The sequence below is a fragment of the Macaca fascicularis genome, chromosome 8 (assembly GCF_037993035.2).
Source record: "Macaca fascicularis isolate 582-1 chromosome 8, T2T-MFA8v1.1".
Taxonomy (NCBI): Eukaryota; Metazoa; Chordata; class Mammalia; order Primates; family Cercopithecidae; genus Macaca; species Macaca fascicularis.
Window position 1 is genome coordinate 149,850,999 of NC_088382.1, and position 19,276 is coordinate 149,870,274.

General features: G+C 45.5%; 1 protein-coding gene across 11 annotated transcripts in view; it reads right to left on the reverse strand.

Annotated features, from left to right (window-relative positions):
* The window catches only part of TRAPPC9 (trafficking protein particle complex subunit 9), a 726,907-nt gene that overhangs the window by 514,797 nt on the left and 192,834 nt on the right, over positions 1 to 19,276 (reverse strand). For all 11 annotated transcript variants that reach the window (XM_045399285.2, XM_065519669.1, XM_073999513.1 and 8 more), the window contains one exon: positions 9,440 to 9,592. In XM_045399285.2, the coding sequence (XP_045255220.1) occupies positions 9,440 to 9,592 (153 nt within the window). The remainder of the gene's footprint in view (positions 1 to 9,439; positions 9,593 to 19,276) is intronic.

The following is a 19,276-nucleotide window of genomic DNA, read 5'->3' on the forward strand; positions in this document are numbered from 1 at the left end:
AAGGACTGAAAGATTCCTTACATGAACTACTATCATATCCCCATTTTTTAAAAAATTAAGTCTCCATTTGTCCAACAGAATTGTGACATTCACTTCCCCGCAAACCAGAAGTTATAGGTACCACAAAGATGGACCTAGAAATACTGTTCTGTTTGTTCCCTAAGGCAGGGGCCCGCAACCCCCAGTACCAGTCTGTGGCCTGTTAGGAACTGAGCCGCACAGCAGGAGGTGCGCGGCAGCCTAGCGAGCATTACAGCCTGAGCTCCACCTCCTGTCTGCTCAGCAGCAGCCTCAGGCTCTCACAGGAGTGCAAACTCTATTGTGAACTGTGCGCGCCAAGGATCTAGGTTGCACGCTCCTTAAGAGAATCTAATGCCTGGTGATCTGAGGTGGAAGAGTTTCATCCCAAAACCATCCCCTCGCCACCCTGGTCTGCTGAAAAATTGGTCCTTGGTGCCAAAAAGGTTGGGGACCTCTGCCCAAAGGGAAGGAAGGAGTGGATAACAGCAGGACAAGCTCTGCAGCAGGCAGGGCCCCTGGTGCTGCTGTGTGAGGCCTTGGACAAATCATTCCACCTTCCTGGGACTCAGGTTCCTGTTGTAAACCAGATTGATTAGCTGACATCTACCGTCTCGTCTCATTCTGTGGTACTAGGGATCACTATTTTCCATACTGAAACTGAAATGCCACATTTAATTATCATGTCAAACAGAAACTGTCAGCAGGGAAAGCTGACATTTCTCTTACAAAACCAAAAGCCAAAAAGTACACAGAGAAAGAAAACCAAATTAAATAATTAATTAATTGAAAAGGAAACCAAAGCAGGTGATGCTTTCATCCCACTGTCAAGAAACAGCAACCCCGAAGGCAGTTTTCATCTGAGGCATCAATCCCAATAACATCAAAACACTAATTTATCAATCTTTCCAACAGCTCCCTGTGCTCAAACACGTCCCTCAGACAAAGAGGGCACACGCAGCAGCCTGGCTCGATCTTCCAGATAATTCCTTCATGAAAACCTTCTTGGATAAAATAATTTTTCAATCTCATCAGATGAGAAAGCTATTATGCAAAAGTATTATTACTAAGTTGTTTCCAATTCCTTTTTTTTTTTTTTTTTTTTTTTTTTTGAGACAGAGTTTTGCTCTGTCACCAGGCTGGAGTGCTGTGGCGCGATCTCAGCTCACTGCAATCTCTGCTTTCCGGGTTCAAGTGATTCTCCTGCCTCAGCCGTCCAAGTACCTGGGATTAAGGTACACGCCACCACACTAAGCTAATTTTTGTATTTTTAGTAGAGATAGGGTTTCACCATGTTGGCCAGGATGGTCTCGATCTCCTGACCTCATGATCCACCCACCTCGGCCTCCCAAAGTGCTGGGATTACAGGCATGAGCCACTGGGCCCAACCTCCTTTATTCTTTTAAAAAACACTTTATTATGAAATATAACACTGATTGACAAAACTGCCAAAAATAAAGGTATCGCTTAATGAATTATTATGAAGCAAACACCCTAGAAAACACCACACAGGTCCAGAAGCAGAATTTTACCAGCCCCCTAGAAGCCCTCGATTTGCCCATCCCAATGCTGATGTCCTCACTCACCCACAGGGCCCACCACCCAGACTTTGTGCTAGTCACTTCCTTGCTTCTCTTTGCCATTTTACCACCTAAGCACACCGTAATGAAACTACAGTTTAGCTGTGCCTATTTTTAAATGTGTCATTTAACTCTCTAACTACAGATAGCCTTTTCATCTCTTTTTTGTGGTGTGTGTCTGTAAAATTCACATAATTTAAAGTTTGCCATTTTAACCATTTGTAAATTATATGGGGTCAGCAGCATTAAGCACATTCACACTGTTGTACAATCACCACCATCATCCATCTCCAGAACTTCATCCCTTTTCCCCCCTGATAATTTACTTGTTGAGGGAACCAATTCATGGACTGCGGGGTTTCCTGGAGTCTGGACGGCCAACTGTGTCCCCACAGTGTAGTTTAACAAGCTTTTCTGCCCTCTGAAGTCCTGTAAATTAGTAGTTAGAGCCAGAGCGCTGATCAGCCTCAGGTGTGATTCTGGACCACTGCTGATTCACAGACGGTGCTGTGTTCTCGCAGCAGGAGGAACATAATGTGTGGCTGTCTCTTCTTTTGTTATGTGGATGCTTACTGTCTCGACCCATTAATCTATTAGGGATGGCAAAATGATGATATTCGAATTCTATCATCCTTTTCTCAATTGTTAGCTCAAATACTTCTATAAAGAGAGACTCCCTTCATCAACTGTTATTAGATCGTCCAATCGCACGGTCTGTATGAAAAGGCAGAATAAATACTCATTGCTTACCATTTTCAAAATGACAAATCGCTTCCCCATCATTTTCCAAGGGTGAACAATTCTCTCAAGCAGCATTGAGAACTCATGGACTGGAACACAGTTCGCATCCTTATTGATGCTCAAATTGCGAGGGGTCACCTCTCAGGCGGAGCCCTTCGGCACAACCTCAATGCTCTCTAATCGCCCCTTTGCTGCAAGTTTGACAAGACGATCCGAGATCACCTTCCTGCTCTGTTTCCTGCTCCACATCTAGAACTGGCTATTTCTCCGAGAAGCGCTGGTTTCTCTGAGTGAGAAAGTGTGTTTCAAGACCAGGAGGTGGGCATTAGGAACACTAACTGCTGCTGGGCGGGTCCGTTTCTAGACTCGGACAGTGTACGAGGCTGGGAGATCGACAGATTTTTTTTTTTTTTTTTTTTTTTTTTTTTTTTGAGACGGAGTCTCGCGCTGTCGCCCAGGCTGGAGTGCAGTGGCCGGATCTCAGCTCACTGCAAGCTCCGCCTCCCGGGTTCACGCCATTCTCCTGCCTCAGCCTCCCGAGTAGCTGGGACTACAGGCGCCCGCCACCTCGCCCGGCTAGTTTTTTGTAGTTTTAGTAGAGACGGGGTTTCACTGTGTTCACCAGGATGGTCTCGATCTCCTGACCTCGTGATCCACCCGTCTCGGCCTCCCAAAGTGCTGGGATTACAGGCTTGAGCCACCGCGCCCGGCCGATCGACAGATTTTCAAACAGTTCATGATTCCTTACTGATATTTTTTATTCAAATTCTAGACTACAAGGTTTTTACTTAACCTCATAATCTGACATCAGTTACTTCCTGTCTTCCATCTGAGAATCCTAGTTCAAAACTAGATTCAGATGATAGAATGAGATTATCACAGAATTAATCATTTACTCCACACTGATACATAGTTTCAGAAAAATAGTACTAACACTATTTCTACCAAAACAATTATGGAGAACAGTTTAAAAATTACTTTTGGGGCCAGTCATAGTGGCTCACGCCTGTAATCCCAGCACTTTGGGCGGCCAAGGCGGGCAGATCACCTGAGGTCAGAAGTTTGAGACCAGCCTGGCGAACATGGGGAAACCCTGTCTCTCCTAAAAATACAAAAGTTACCCAGGTGAGGCAGGAGAATCACTTGAACCCAGGAGGAGGAGATCGCAGTAAGCTGAGATCGTGCCACTACACTCTAGCCTGGGCGATAAAGCCAGACTTTGTCTCAAAAAAAAAAAAAAAATACTTTTGCATATGATTTCCTGTGCTCCCCCTATCTTTTAAATTATTGTGATGGATACTGTAAGAGCAGATTACCACGACATACTATCTTCTCCCTTTGAATGCTCTTTTGGTCTTAGCTATACAAGCAACTGTATGTTTAATGCTCACCGCAAGTCGTTATAACAATGTCTCTCTAGTTATGTTGGCTGTCCTTCCCTAGTAGAATCCTCAAGAAACCATGAGAATTTAATCCTTCCAGTCTTGCATGTTGACAACAATTTGTCAAAGCCCTGTATACCTAAAAGTTAGTGTGGCTGTGCCTACAAATCTCTGGCTCAAATTTTCATTACAAGAGTATCTAGACATAGTCTAGATACATGCTATTCTATTGACTTCTGGAATACTGCTGCTGTCAAAAACTCCAATGATAATCTGATTTTCTTTATTTCATAAATCACTTGCTATTTGAGTCTGAAAGCCCAGAAGACTTTCTTTAAGTCCAGTAATAGAACTAGAATATTTCCCGGTCATTCTAGGTCAAGATTTTCATGTATACAGTGTACACATTCATGCAATAGTTTCAAGGGTTGTTTCTGTTTCTTTTTTTTTTTTTTTTTTTTTTTTTACAGAAAGTTTTCTGTGAATTATGGTTTTTAACATGTTGTGGCTCCATTGTTTCAGTTTCCTTCTCTGGTGTCTCATAGCAGATATATGGATGGATGGATGGATGCATGCATGCACGTACGTTAGATCTTCTTTGCCTAGCTTCTAAGTGTGTCATTTTCTCTTTAATCATCTTTCTTTCAATTGTTTTTTTCTCCTCTCTTTTCATCTTCTGCTTCCCTTAATGTATCTGGCAGGTATATGTAACTCACTAGAAACTACACTGCTGGAAAAAAAAAAAATTCTTCTAATTCTTTCCTGAGTTATATCCATCTCATTTCTGAGTTTTTCTCATTCAGGTTTATGTTATTCTTTTGTACTTGTTCTTCATGTCTTTTAGCTCCTTATGGGTTTTTGTAATTTTTATCAGCTTTTGAGCATGTTCTTGTATGTTATCTCACTGTTTATGTTTTCACTAGGATCACTTTACATAGAGTTTGGCCATAATCCTTTTCTGTTGACCATCTTTACATGAAATTAGTTTTCATGAATGTTTAGGAGATTCAGGACAGCTCTTCTAATTCTAGTAAATCTACACACTGTTTTCTGTGTTTTTAGTTGGTACTCAAGAATATAAGAAATTACTTTCTAGACCACTTAACTCTGTTCTCCTCCCCCAGTTTCAGCCAGACCTTCTCTTTCCTTGGTTCTGCTATCTCACCTCTGCTCCTAGCAGCTTCTCCACAGGTGAGGAGCTGTGGAGAAGCTTTGTTCTAGAGGAATTACTTGCACTTCTCCACAGCTTTGTTCTAGAGGAATTACTTGCACTCATCTGCTATTGGAACATAAAAACTCCTCCACATATCAACTGCTGTTCTCAACTTGGCCCACTGAGCTGTCCAATGAGTATCTCCTGGCTGTTTGGGGATCCCTGGGTGTGTGTTTCCAGCTTCCTCTTGTGCAGACGGTGAAACCGTGTTGTTATTAGTGGTTTGTCCACTTATATTTGGGGGTCTGTGGGGATACTCTGGTATCTGGTTTTGCTGTATATTTTTGCCTATGGGTATCTGGTTTTTCTCTTCCAGTTGTTCAGTCTATGTGACTGAATAGTTCATATATTCAAAACCTATGACAGTTTGCCACCATCTTCCAGGACTTCTAATTTTAAACATAAAATTCCAAGAAATCAGAGATTTCAAGTATTATAAGGATCACAGGAAAAGAATATCCTATTTTGTGGGTGAAAAGTTGACTTCTCTTACCCTAGGCTAGTTATATGAAGAAGATAGCTATCTACCAAGTTATCTGAAGATAAGGGAAATAATTTGCTTTCTGATGTTTCATTTAGAAACAATTTCTAAAATTCACTTAGAAACCAAAATAATACATCAAAACGGTGCGCCACAAAATCTTTTTATTTTTTTTTATTTTGAAAAACATCGAGCCTACAGAAAAGTTACAAGAAGAGAAATGAAGATCTGTATCTCTTTATCTAAAGCCACTTTTTTAATATAATTTCAACTTTTATTTTAGATTTAGGGGGTACATGTGTGTGTTTGTTACAAGAGTATACTGTGTGATGCTGAGGTTGGGGAAATGAATGATTCTGTCCTCCGGACAGTGACTGTGGTACCCAAGAACTGGTTTTTCACCCCTTGTCCCCCTCACTCCCTGCCTTCTCGAGTAGTCCCCCATGTCTGTTGTTGCCACCTTTATGTCTATGAGGACTCAGTGCATACCTCCCACTTATATGTGAGAACATGCCGTATTTGCTTCTCTATTCCTGCATTCATTTGTTGAGGATAATGGCTTCCAGATGCATCCATGTTGCTGCAAAGGCCATGATTTCATTCTGTTTTACAGCTGCAGAGTATTCCAGGGTGTATATGCACCACATTTTCTTTATCCAATTCACTACTGATGGCCACTTAGGTCGATTCCACATATTTGGTATTGTAAATAGTTAAAGCCACTAATTTTTAATAATTTGACATTTTTACTTTATTTCTCTCTAGATTCACATTCACACTGTATTTTTTTTTCCTTCACCCTATTAAAGTAAGTGCAGGCAAATTATTTTTCACTCTTTTTTGAAACAGAGTCTCACTCTGTTGCCCAGACTGGAGTGCAGTGGTGTGATCTTGACTCACTGCAAGCTCCGCCTCCCAGGTTCATGCCATTCTCCTGCCTCAGCCTCCCAAATAGCTGGGACTACAGGCAGCCACCACCACACCCAACTAATTTTTGTTTTTGCATTTTTAGTAGAGATGGGGTATCACCATGCTAGCCAGGATGGTCTCATGACCTCGTGATCCACCCGCCTCAGCCTCCCAAAGTGCTGGGATTACAGGTGTGAGCCACTGCACCCAGCCTGATCTTTCACTCTTAAATGCTTCTGCATTTATTTCCTAAGAACAAGAATTTTCTGCTAAAATTTCAATTTCATTCTCATACTCAATATATTTGTCATTGATACAATAGTATTATCTTATAGTATTCAATTTCCTCAATTGTCCCAAAAAAAAGTCTTTTTTAAATCCAGGATACAATTAAGGATCATGTACAGCATTTGATTGTTATATCTCTTCAATCTCCTTTAAGCTAGAACATTCTTCCCACCTGCTTTCATAAAATAGGAATTATAACATTTACTTTATAGAGTTTTTACAAAGATTAAATAGAAATAATGCCAGAAAAAAAGTGGCTAGCCCAGTCTTTATACACAACATGTGACAATGCTCAATAAACATTAATTATCTTCCAGCTGTCTATGGCCCACACTGAATCCAGGATCCCAGCTTGTGCAACAGCTATCCAGGTTGCTGTGAATTTTTTAAGCGGCATTTAACTTCAGTAACCATAATTAATGCGAGTCCATGCCTGAGAATCAAATTGGGTCCACATCTGGTCCCCCGTTAGATGTCTCTGAGACTGTTAGACTGTGAGCTACAGGGGGTCGTCTCCCAGTTCCCAGAGGCCACGAATAAGCCTCTGTCACTGAGTTTAAAGCCGCTTCGCTTAAGGGTGCAGCAATGGTCTCGTGCTTCCTCAGACTGAACTGCACATAACAAGGCATCCTCCATGGACCAAGCTCTGGGAGGTTCTTCGTGCCTACCTTTTCCTCCATAAAACTTGACCTGGTTTCCTCTGTAAGACTTACCTAGAGATTCTCTTTCTGCCACATGCTGTGTGAATAACCAGCCAGAGCTCCTATTCACTGTTGTTAATAAGGGGCATCTCATGAGTAACCACTATGTGCCGTGACCAGTAATCAGGCAAATCACATTTACAAACCACTTCATGACCATAATTCGAGGTCAGGCCAGTCTCACATTTACAAACCACTCGGTGACCATAATTCGAGGTCTGATTTGGTTTTATTTTAAAAGATAGAAGAAGGTATTCCCAGACTACAAGTCCCAAATTGCAATTTTGCTCAGTTTTTCTCTCTGACCTCAGAAGGGCAGAGAGAATGCCCCCGTCCGCTCTATAAAAAAAGGCAGAAGCACAATAATAACAGGGCAAAATAGGTCTGCATTGAACATGTAAATTCAAACAACCAAAACACAAAAAGCCAAGCTTTCCCCTTAGAAGCCTTCCCCACTGTTCCTCAGGAATAAGACGACCCCAGCAGGCCATGCGAGAAACCACGGTCACCATTCCCTCACTGCTACCTGGAGTCCACATGCCAAGACATACCCCTCATGTAATATCCAGTCCCAAGTATTCCAGGGGCAGGTGCTGGGCACCATTTATTCTGCCAAACCCCCTTCTTGGGCAAAAGAAGTCAGAACCTATGTAACCCTCTGTCTACTGATTAAAAAGAAAAAATGCAGTTCAGTGGTATAAAGGTGTTTACAAACAAACAAAATCCATTTCATCAGACATTTTTAAGTCTTGGTATAATTTTAAATCCTCTTGACTTTTTCATATTCTAATGTGTCCAACCCTAAATCTCTTTTTCTACTTTTGTGAATAATATAAAAAGAATATGTTACCAAGTACCAGCGCTATACAAGAAGCTCGTGCTGACTATTTGAACTGCAGAGGGTGCAGAGCGCAAACTCTACGGAAGGCGTCTGCCAGGGACTGAGCTGCGCTCCCCCTGCCCCAGCAGGATCTACTGAAGGCCTAACCCACAATGGGGCAGCTTTAGGAGGTGGGGCCTTTGGGAGGTAATGAGGTTTAGATGAAGCAATGGGGGTGGAGCCCCCTCTATGAGATGAGTGCCCCTGTAAGAAGGGGTGGACACCAGAGCTCCCTCTCTCCTCCACGTGGCGATGCGGCACGAAGGTGGCCATCTGCAAGCCGGGAAGAGGGCCCTGCCTCACCAGAAAATCACCACGGCTGACACTCTGATCTCACACTCCCAGTCTCCGGAGCTATGAGGAAATAAATCTTGATGGTTTAAGCTGTTCTGTCTGTGGTATTTTGTTAGGGGAGCCTGAGTTGGCGGATAGACTCCATATTGCCTCCAAATGAATGCTTCATAATTTGGCATAATCAATCTACGAAATCTTTTTTTTTTTTTTTTTTTTTTTGAGATGGAGTCTCACTCTGTCACCCAGGCCGGAATGCAGTGGCGTGATCTCGACTCACTGCAACCTCCGCCTCCCAGGTTCAAATGATCCTCCTACCCTCAGCCTCCTGAGTAGCTGGGATTACAGGCGTGCACCACCATGCCCAGCTAATTTTTGTATTTTTAATAAAGACAGGGTTTCACCATGTTGTCCAGGCTGGTCTCAAACTCCTGGCCTCAGGTGATCCGCCCACCCTGGCCTCCCAAAGTGCTGAGATTATAGGTGTGAGCCACCACACTCAGCCAATCTATGGAATCTTATCTCTAATCAGTCCTAATGTTACAACAAATGTAAACTTCCATGTCTTCCACACTCCACCTCCTTATAGATATCATCAGACTTTGAAGGAAAACTTTATCATCACAGCTAATTAGATGTCTAAAGAATCACAGCATTTTTTACTTGAAAAAATGCAGTAATTCTTACATTCCACTAATTTAGAATGACCTGCTGGTAAATGAATACAAAATAATAAAGAGTGAGAATTAAATCAGCTAGATAAAAAGTACTTTTATTACCTTCAGACACATACAGTAACTCTCTGTTAACAAAGTGCCCAGGAGATGTCTCAGGCAGCTTGAGTTAATGAATGACAAGTGACTTACAAACAGCAAACAGCAGGCATCAAGGGACGGGGGTTGCTACACTGTATCTAGGACCCTGACGTGCTAATTAAAATTAGGAAAGTGCTTACCATCACTGAGATCCTGCAGGAGATTCTCCTGGCAGGAGAAATCCAGCTTCACTTTGATGTTGATTGTGAACGTGGCCACCTTCCCAGGCTGCAAAGGGAACTGAGCAAGGGTTTCTTCCAGCTTCCAGCTCAAGAAGTCACCATACAATTTTTCTATAATAATAACAATGACAGTGATAAGGATGTTGTAACTGAGGCAGTATGGGACTTACCAGTCCCCTAGAAAATTCTGATGCATTCTCAAAAGCAAAGGAAAACGAAGAGCTTTTAAAATGTATAAGATCAAAGTGACAAGAACATTCCAGAACCAGGAAGTGCTGCAAGGCAATCACCCCTGTTTATGAACAAGGCACAGGGAGGAGGAAGAACAGTTCATCTCTAGAGGCACCCAGCTCAAGCCAAGCCATCTTGACGCCTTAGTGAGCAACTTCTTCTCATTGACCAAAAAAATGCTGTTTGGCTCTTATAAACTAAATCAGAGTTCAACTAAATTTCTCCACAATGAATATTTGCTGTATTACATCACCTTAAAGAGAAACAGATCCAAGTGTAGTAGGGAAAGTATATATTCAATATGAGACACCTCTTCAGAAAAAGAGAATACAAAATCAAAACCCAAGCAGGACGCTTTGGCTCACACCTATAATCCCAGCACTTTGAGAGGCTGAGGCAGGGTGAATCACTTGAGGTCAGGAGTTCGAGACCAGCCTGGACAACATAGTGAAACCCCATCTCTACAAAAAATAATAAAATTTAGCCAGTGTGCCCGCGGATATCTGTAATCCCAGCTACTCAGGAGGCTGAGGCAGGAGAATCGCTTGAACCTGGGAGGCAGATGTTGCAATGAGCCAGGATCGCGCCACTGCACTCCAGCCTGGGCAACAGAGTGAGACTCCATTTCAAAAAAAAAAAAAAAATCAAATCACAGAATTAAGGACAGCACCTTGGGAAAGGCCTCCAGGAAGAGGTGTTTCCCTTGCTTTCTTGCACATACACCGTGGTCTTTAATTAAAAATTCTTCAATGTTAGAGTCACATGGCCTTGACTTTGGTGCCTTTTTGACACTGACTAACTCAAGTGCCATGGAGACCAATGATCCCTTGGAGTCAAGGTTTCTTCGTGTGTAAAACGGGGATAACAATTAATGCACCACAGAGTCATTTTACAGATTCAACAAAGTACTATCTAAAAGCACCAAGAAGACCACAGCACTGTAAGAACCTCAGGCAACACGGAAGGAAGGAGGACAGGAAGGAGACACAGGGAGGCCATTGCTGGTGCCCTCTGAAGTAGCTGTGTCTCTCCCCAGCTCCAGTTCCTAAAATCCAGGCACAGTATGACATGCTACCTTGACATCCAGCGAAACTGGGAGGGCCCCAAATGGCCTCACCACAAGTCCTTCCTGACTCTGCTCCTGCAGACACAGGGTCCCTCAGCCAGGCAGGCTTCCTAGGCGTGGAAAGCAGGTGCAGCCCTGTGTATCCTGAGCAGTGGGTGTCAGTTCCCTGCCAGTCTGGGAGGGACTGAAATAAGCTGGTCACATCCTCCCCAGGGAGCCAGGGGCAGCCCTCCCTCTCCATACCCCAAAGCCCGCCTCCCCCCAGCCCCTGGGCAGCTGCTCTCTCTGTTCCTGAGTGCAGCCCCATGTGGCCCTACATGGCATGGAATCCTCCTTCCCCAGCTGTGAGTGTCTGTGACCAATGAACTGCTGTCAGGTGCACATGTCCTGTGTCACGTGCTAGGTGTCTGGCTGTCCCCACATGGTAGGGCAAGAAACCCTCCTGACCATCACAGGGGACAGGAAGCCATGAGTATGGGGCCCTCCTCCTACCAGGAAGGGCCCAGCTTCCAGGCTCTGCAAAGGCCCTCCTCTTGGTGCCCCTCTAGCCTAGGAGGCAGGAGGAACTTGCTGCTTTCCCACCATCCCTTTCTGGGAACCAGTTCTCTACGCTGAGCGTCTTCGGTCTGAATAGGGAGACAGTTTTAAAGAGATGAAGTCACTTATCCACGGTCACAAATGACGGAATCAGTCTAGAATCCAAGATCCAAATGATTCCAAAGTCACATTCACCTCCCACATGAAGATATTTCATGGTGACGTTCAAATATGAAGACCTGGTCGGAGAACCCAGACATGAGCCTCCCAGGAGCTCAGTGGCAGACGGAGAGCTTGACCAAAATCCCCATGAAAGAAAACAGATACGTGGTGTGCTACCTCCAGAACACGAGGACAAACTGAGCTGCAAAATAAGCGGACATATTCCTGGCCGGAGGTGTGCTCGACCACGGCACGGTCCTGCAGAACCGGCCAAGCTCCCTCTGGAGCACACCTGACAGATGGCATTTATGTCTCCATGTTTCCTTAAAGAAGGATACTAACACAGAGAGACAGATCCAGGGGACAGCGTCCTTGAAAAGTGTTTAGAAACCACGTCACATTCATTTATTTACTTAGTCATTCACAGAACACCTCAAATGTGCCAGACACTCCACGTGTTACCTCACTTAATCCTCCCAACAACCAGTGAAATCATGGAAGGAGGTTAGCATATGTAACAGGTCATTCAGCTGTCAGTGGAAGACTTGGCATATAATAGATGTTCAATGAATATTAGCTGCCCTTCAGCATCACCCAGTCTACCACCTTAGATGGTGTTCAGATGCTTTGTAAACTAATACTATCACAGTATTTTAGAATGATCTGGGAAAAGACAGACAGCTGGGAAAAGGATGATGGAATTGTTGAGCAGTCAACTTTAATGACAGCCTGAGGAATGAATCCCTATGTTCATATGATTTCGAGAAGCTGTGGGCCGGGCGCAGTGACTCACGCCTGTAATCCCAGCACTTTGGGAGGCCAAGGTGGGCAGATCACCTAAGGTCAGGAGTTTGAGACCAGCCTGGGCAACATGGCGAAACCCCGTCTCTACTAAAAATACAAAAATTAGCTGGGCATGGTGGCACACGCCTGTAGTCCCAGCTATTCGGGAGCCCAAGGCATGAGAGTCACTTGAACCAGGAAGGTGGCGGTTACAGTGAGCCAAGGTCATGCCACTGCACTCCAGCCTGGGCAACAAAGCAAGACTCCGTCCCAAAAACAGAAGCAGCTGTGGCCATTGGATGAGATTCTTACAGGAATTTAGTGACAGAAAGGGAAATGGAGAATTGGAGGGAAGTATTATCCAAAACTCCAAGTGGGAGATGGAATGGGTCAACAAGAATCACCGAAAGCAGAAGAAAGTGCATCACATCCGATTACAGCCACTCTAATTACAGGATAAAAATCTAAACACTTCAGTCAAGCTTTGGGGGCAAAGGGTACCAAATGCTGGTCGCTTTGGTATTTCATGATGATAACAGGTTAGTGAACTCTCTGTTCGGAAACCCGCTTCAACACACAACATTTGGCCCTCGGCTGCTCAGGGGAATGTGTGGATACTCACATATGTGATTTATCCTTTAGAAGGTAAGTCACTCAGTCAGAGAAAGAACAAAGATCTGTCTCCAAATGGGAAAAAAACTTCAAAGCCATCTTACAGCTGAGAAAGCAGAAGGAAAAGGAGAGTCTGACATGAAATCATATCATCAATTGGGTTGCTGCTTTCTTCCCACTCCTTTAGAAGGGCTCTGACGACATCTTGGCTAGGTAACTGACTTCCTTCCTTCCCACCTGCTCTCTCAGGCCATGCCAGTTCTCTGCCTACTCAATGTGACCTCCTCCATGCAGGGCTCCCGGGCACGCCCACCTGGTTCTGCTCAGTTGCCACTCTACGTGTATTCTGAGAATCTACCCTCCCACGAGACACTGGAGTCCCTTTCCACTGTGCTCTTCTGTAGGTGCTGACATATCTGTGGGCAGCTGCAGAAGCTGTGGCTAAACACAACCGAAACTACAGGCCTGGGTTCAAACCCCAGATCCTCACCTTCCTAGCTTGCCCTTGGCTGTGTTACTTTCCTGGGGTCTCAGCTTCCCCTTCTTTTACAAGTAAAGCGGGTAGAAATACCAGTACCTACTTCTAGGGCTGCTGTGAAGGTTAGCGGGTTTAAAACATACAGAGTACTTAGGACAGGTCACAGGGTCCACTGAGTCTCAGTTAAGTGTTTGCTCTTATTATTATTCAGGTTTGGCAAGAACACCACCAACGATTGGGGCTCGTAGGCTTCCATGCCTGCTACTTCCTGCTACTTCCATTACGGGATAGTCCCAATAAGCGTTCAGGTGTTTGAGCTCTCCCTCTGTGCCAGGCACTGTCTGAAGTTCCTATACTAAGGACAGAGGAGGCATGAGCATCAGCCATAGTGCAGAGTAGTTAGCTTACAGCATACCCTTGGCTCCCCCTAAAATCTCCATACGCCAGCATTACCCACCACATCACTCGAATGAGCAAGCTCAAGTTCAGAGAGATCAGGCAGCTTTCCTAAGCCCTCAAAGCTACGATGTCCCGGAGTCAAGAGGTGAACCCCGGCCCTCACACCCATTCACCATGCCTCTGTCCTCTGGCAGCTCAGAACGCAGTTGCTGCCTCTTGTCCACACAGCAGCACTCGCACCGACCTGGGCCTCTTCTGTGCTGAGCTAACCTGTCCACCTTCCTTCTACTTCTCCTCCAATGGCACTCGGAGGTGCCATCCTGACGACACTACTTTAGACCCACCTTGGTTTGAAAAGAAGCCTCCCCAAACAGGAGCCAAGGAGTGGGAAAAAGGACCCCATGCAGTATGAGTGCACAGGGAGGGAGGAAAGAAGCACGCGTCCTTTCAGAAGTTGACATCTGGTGATGCCTCCAACAGACTCCTAGCATGGGGTCCCTGAATATGCAGAATGCTTTCTCAAGTCCAGACCTCTGCTCCCTCATGTGCCCACTCCAGAAATGTCTTCCCCTACCTTCTCTGCCTGGCTGGATTTTCTAGGGCTATTTAATACCCAGGTCCAGGGTATCTACTCAGATGTGCAACCATCCCACCCCTTGCTCTTAGGCTGGAGGCCCTCCCGCCGCGCCTGCAAACACCTGCACGTGCCTCCAGGACAGACTCCAGCACACTGCACCCAACTGTGTGAGTTGATCTTTCTGTTTGTAGCTATCACTGTGATGTGAGTGTGAGGACTGCATCACTGTCCTTTGGCAAAGTAAGTAGTCATTCTTCAGATAAATATTTATTGAGTATCTCCTGTGTGTCAAGCTCTGTAGCGGGCACAAAAAAACACATCAGTGGGCAAACAGGCCAGTGACCACTCTCCCAGGGCTCATGGTCTGACGGAGGAGACAGAAATCAGGCAGGAAACTGGACACAAGACAAACTCCCCGGAGAGACCACCATTCAGACACGACCTGAGGGAACAGGAGGGCTCGAGGAAGTTCAAAAGAGGGAGAGTGGCCCTGTGTGACTAACTCTGGACTTGTTCACACGCTCCCTGGCACACGCAATGGATTTGACATTTCACTCAAAACGCCTCACACACAGGGCTCTTGCTATCTTCTTCCTCTATAATAATCTATGGAACATAAAGATTTTAGATGTCTGCTGATAATTTCTTTTATTCTTGGAGCACTAACCCAGTCCTCTGTCTGCTCTGCAGCACTGTGATGAGCCTTGGTTTTTACATTCTATGACTGCCCATTTCATTCATTCAATGGACACTTACTGCGGAGCCTTAAAATATCCTCATGGCAGGCGCTATGCTAGGTTCTGGGGACAGAGATAAAGAAGATGCAGCCCCTGCCCTCTGGGGAGGTTGTCTCTGACTGTAGGAAGAAACGGTATGGGGGCTACAGGAGAAGCCCCCAAAAGCTGGGACCAGATGAGAGATGAGGCTTCTCTCAATCTAAAAATTTCTGTAAAATGTACAATACCATTACGCAAAGAACAGGCTCAACAACTGCTTGCTGAAGTAATTGCCCAAGCCAGGACAGCATATAACTGAAAGAGGACTTGCTGCGAAGTAAAAGGTGAACCTGCTAGGGTCCCAGACCTCTATAAAATACCTTGTTCTTTCAGCTATCAGTCTAGCGTATCAGGACTGTACAACTAAATTCAAACACTATAATTATAGCACTATCCTTGCCCGTCGGGATGGCTTTTCATTTCTTAAACGTGCTTCAACTGAGAGATGAACCTTGTCAAAATGGACCGTGAATGCCCACCAGGCTTCCCCATGGTCATGGCTGCAGGATGCATCAGACACCCAGACCAGCAGGAGTGGCTTGTAATGGGAGACGTGAAACTAAAGAAATACCACCTACCAAACACAACCCAGAAGGAAGACAGGGGGAGGAGACAAACATTTAGCATGCTGGCTACTGTTACTTAAACCACCATCACCAGCCACCTAACTTCTACAGGGCACTTCCGTAAAACAGGTGCTAAGACCTGTACGTCTACAGACTCATTAAATCCACACACCGACTATCTGAATAGGTCCTGCCATCACACCCATTTTAGGGAAGCTGCTCAGGCCATGCAGAAGTGGGTATAGCCAGGACTCAATATTCTGCTCTACAACCCACCCCTTAATAAGTTCACTGGCTTAATCCTAAAAGCCTGTGAAATTGTGCTGTAGTTCCATTTTAAGAAGTGTACTTTTTTCCTCATTTTTTTACAGAGACATGACATACCAAAGACCCCGAACAACTAACTGGGAGTTTGATTTTCAGGAGCTCCCAAGTGGCAGGCCAGACGTCTTCATCCCCTCAGCCCTCCCTGTGTTATTTATTTCCCATCCATGCTCCTGAGGCGCTGAACATGTCAGGACTCACAGAACTCATTAAAAGGCATTTCACTTTGTCTTAAGATCAGCTTGTTTTGTAAACCTCTCCAGCGTGACCCTAGAAATGTGTAAAATGCTGAACTGTACCAGAAAGCTGCTGCAATCGTATATACGAGGGGGCAGCAAGTTGAATGACTTTTAGTCATTCAGGAATTTCAATGTCTTTCTAGGAGACACACCAGTAAATCCATTCACTGTGGTTAGTCAACATGCAGCAGAAATAATACAGGATGTGCAGTTGGAATTCAGTTCAATTCAGTGCACACGTCTGCCTCCTACACTGAGCCGTGAGCTCCTCAGGACAGGGTTCATGTATTATTCATGTGCCTGCATGCTGACTGGCATGTCAATGTGATGTAAATGTTTGACTGTTGAATAATACAAAGCCAAGTGAGGTAAGTGTTATTGTAACAGAATATCAGCAAGGCAATGGACAGTAGAAGTGGCATAATTAATTCTACTTGAAGGGCTTGGGAAAGCTTTCAGGAGGCGGCAGTGGACGGAACTGCAAATGAGGGATAGACTGGGATGCACAGAGGACGTCTAGGAGTAAGCAAAGTTCCGAATACATAAAAGTGTGTTTGTTCAAAGACAGCCGGAGTACAAGGGCTGTGGCGGTACATTCTGACTCCCCAGGGTGGAGCCCTGGATCACATTCACCTGGGTGTCCCCAGTGCCCGACACGATGGCCACCACGTAGGAGGTGCTCAGTATGGGCTGCTGAGGAGTCCACCAAAGGCAAGAGCAGCTGGCAGCCATAAAGACAGACAGGGGAGCACCAGAGGGAGCAACCACTCCAAAAAGAGCAGAGAGGACGATCCCTCTGCTGCCCCTGCCCTGCCCACTGCTTTCACGGGACACCTTGCACCTGTTCACCACTGAGCCTCCCATGACTCTCAGAGCTCCAGGAGGACAGGGATGACTGTGGTCCCGCTCCCTAAGCCACAATACCTGAAGCACAGTGGGTACTGGGGAAGTGTGCAAGAAAGAAAGGGAAGGGAAAAGGCGGGCAGCCAGCCACAGGATGGATTTCACTGAATGCTGGGCTAAGAAACCAGGGACAGGAAAATGATTTCAGAAAGGTTTTAGAAAGGTGACAAATGAGTTGACATTTTTATAAGATGACAATGGCAGCAGCATCAAAGATAACAGCACCTTACAGGAGGAACTAGCATTTACCAAGCCCTAACTCATGCCAGGTACTGTATTAAGTGCCTTACATGTAGTATAACAACCAGAATAGCTATGGAGTGGTAGCTCCACTAGGAGGGACAATGGTCACAGACACAAGTAACTTGGTCCAGGTCACCCAGCCAGTAAGTGGCAAAGCCAGGACTCTAACAAAAGTCCGTCTGATCCTAAATATTATAATGTTGACCATCATAAGTAACTTGAAAATTGAGGGAGGCCTGACCTAGGGGCTTCCGACTAGTCTGCTGGCCTGGCTACCCGGAGCCGGCTGCCGCGGCTGTCCTCAGCTCCATCTCTACCTCTGTCCACGCCCAGATATGCAAGTGGGACTTGGTGTCAAAACTGAAGCAGAGATGGCAGAAACAGAATCCTTCCCCCTGCTCCCCAAGACGCTCCGCTCTGACAATACCAAGAAGCAGGAGCCACTTTTCTCCAAGACTGATTTCTAAAACTTCGCCCTGCCTTGCCGCAATTTTTTTTTTTTTTAAGAAAACAACTATATAAAAATAGCCTAAGAAAAGCACCTCGGAAACAGACCAGACCAGAAAGTTAGAAAGCCCAGTAGGGTGGGTAGCTCTCATATGGCACTTCAGCCAGCTTATTACCGAACCCCTCGGGTCCTGAGAATTGCACGAGTAACAGGTTTCCCTTTGTCAGCAGGAGCCAACCGTCTCCTCCCCATCGACGCTGCTCACGGCCTCCCAAGGTGCTTCTCGCGCTCTTGCCTTTCCTGGGCACTGCCCGTGGCCTCCCAAAGTGCTTCTCACCCTCTTGCCTTTCCCAGCTTCCTTCCCTGTGTAATGAGCAGGGCTTATGCTGACTCTACTAAGTGGCTTCTAGTTTGGATTTGCTGTGGTTTTAATGCAAGTATACCTTTATTCATCTGGGGATTGTTACATTTCACCATCCCAGAAAGTCTGAGAACAAGGGGAAAGCTAAGACAGTTTCTGAAACATCTTAAGGAAAAAAAAAAAGGAGGGGGAGGGAAGAGAGAGACAGAGAGAGAGAGAGATGAAGCCAGGAAACATAGACAAAGGCACCTGTCCTCCTCAAGCGGGGCGCGCATTTGCTTATTTCGAGTCAGCCTTAACAATTTGGATGTTCTGGTTTTCCAGGCCCTGGCAGACCAAGGAAGCCAAACCATCAGTCCTGGGACTGCAACTAAACAGCTACTCCCACCCCACCCACCCTATGCTAAGCACTGTGTTAGGTCCTCCAGAGACAGGAGCGCGTGTTCTGGGATGACCGAATGAGAGGGACTGGATCCTGGTAAGTATCCAGATGAGAACACCAAGCCTCCAGCAGTCGGTCAACTGGCTCAAGTCACACAGCTAATAATATGAGACGCCCAAACCCACGTTCTTGTCATCATTCTAGCTGAACAGAGGCTGTGCCAGACAACCCGCGCCGAGAGGCAACGAGCAACAGCGACAGCCACGAGAGAGAGAGGAAAAGCACACAGAAACCAAGAGGGCGACAGGCCGGCCTGTTCCACCAACGCAGAAGCAGCAGAGTGCGAGAAGAGATTCCACACTGCACCCCCAGGCCGCGCCCAGGCCAGTAACTGAAGAACGTTCAAAGTCCCACCTTCAGAATCCTACTATTTCCAAGTATAAGGTATGCTCAGAAGATGTCTAACCACACTGCTTATTTGTGTATTAAGTCCTGTAGCTTAAGAGTGACATATTCAAATAACAAGCAAATCCACACACATGGGAACAGCTTATTCCCCTCTGATGCCAAATAACCAAGGTATTTGTAGCTAAGAAATAAGAGATGAAATTCACAGTGCAGAGATGATTTTTCTGTAGCCACAGCACTGTGGAAAGCTGAATAGCTTGGTCGTCCGATTTAATATGTGTTTGCACCTTAAAAGTGGGC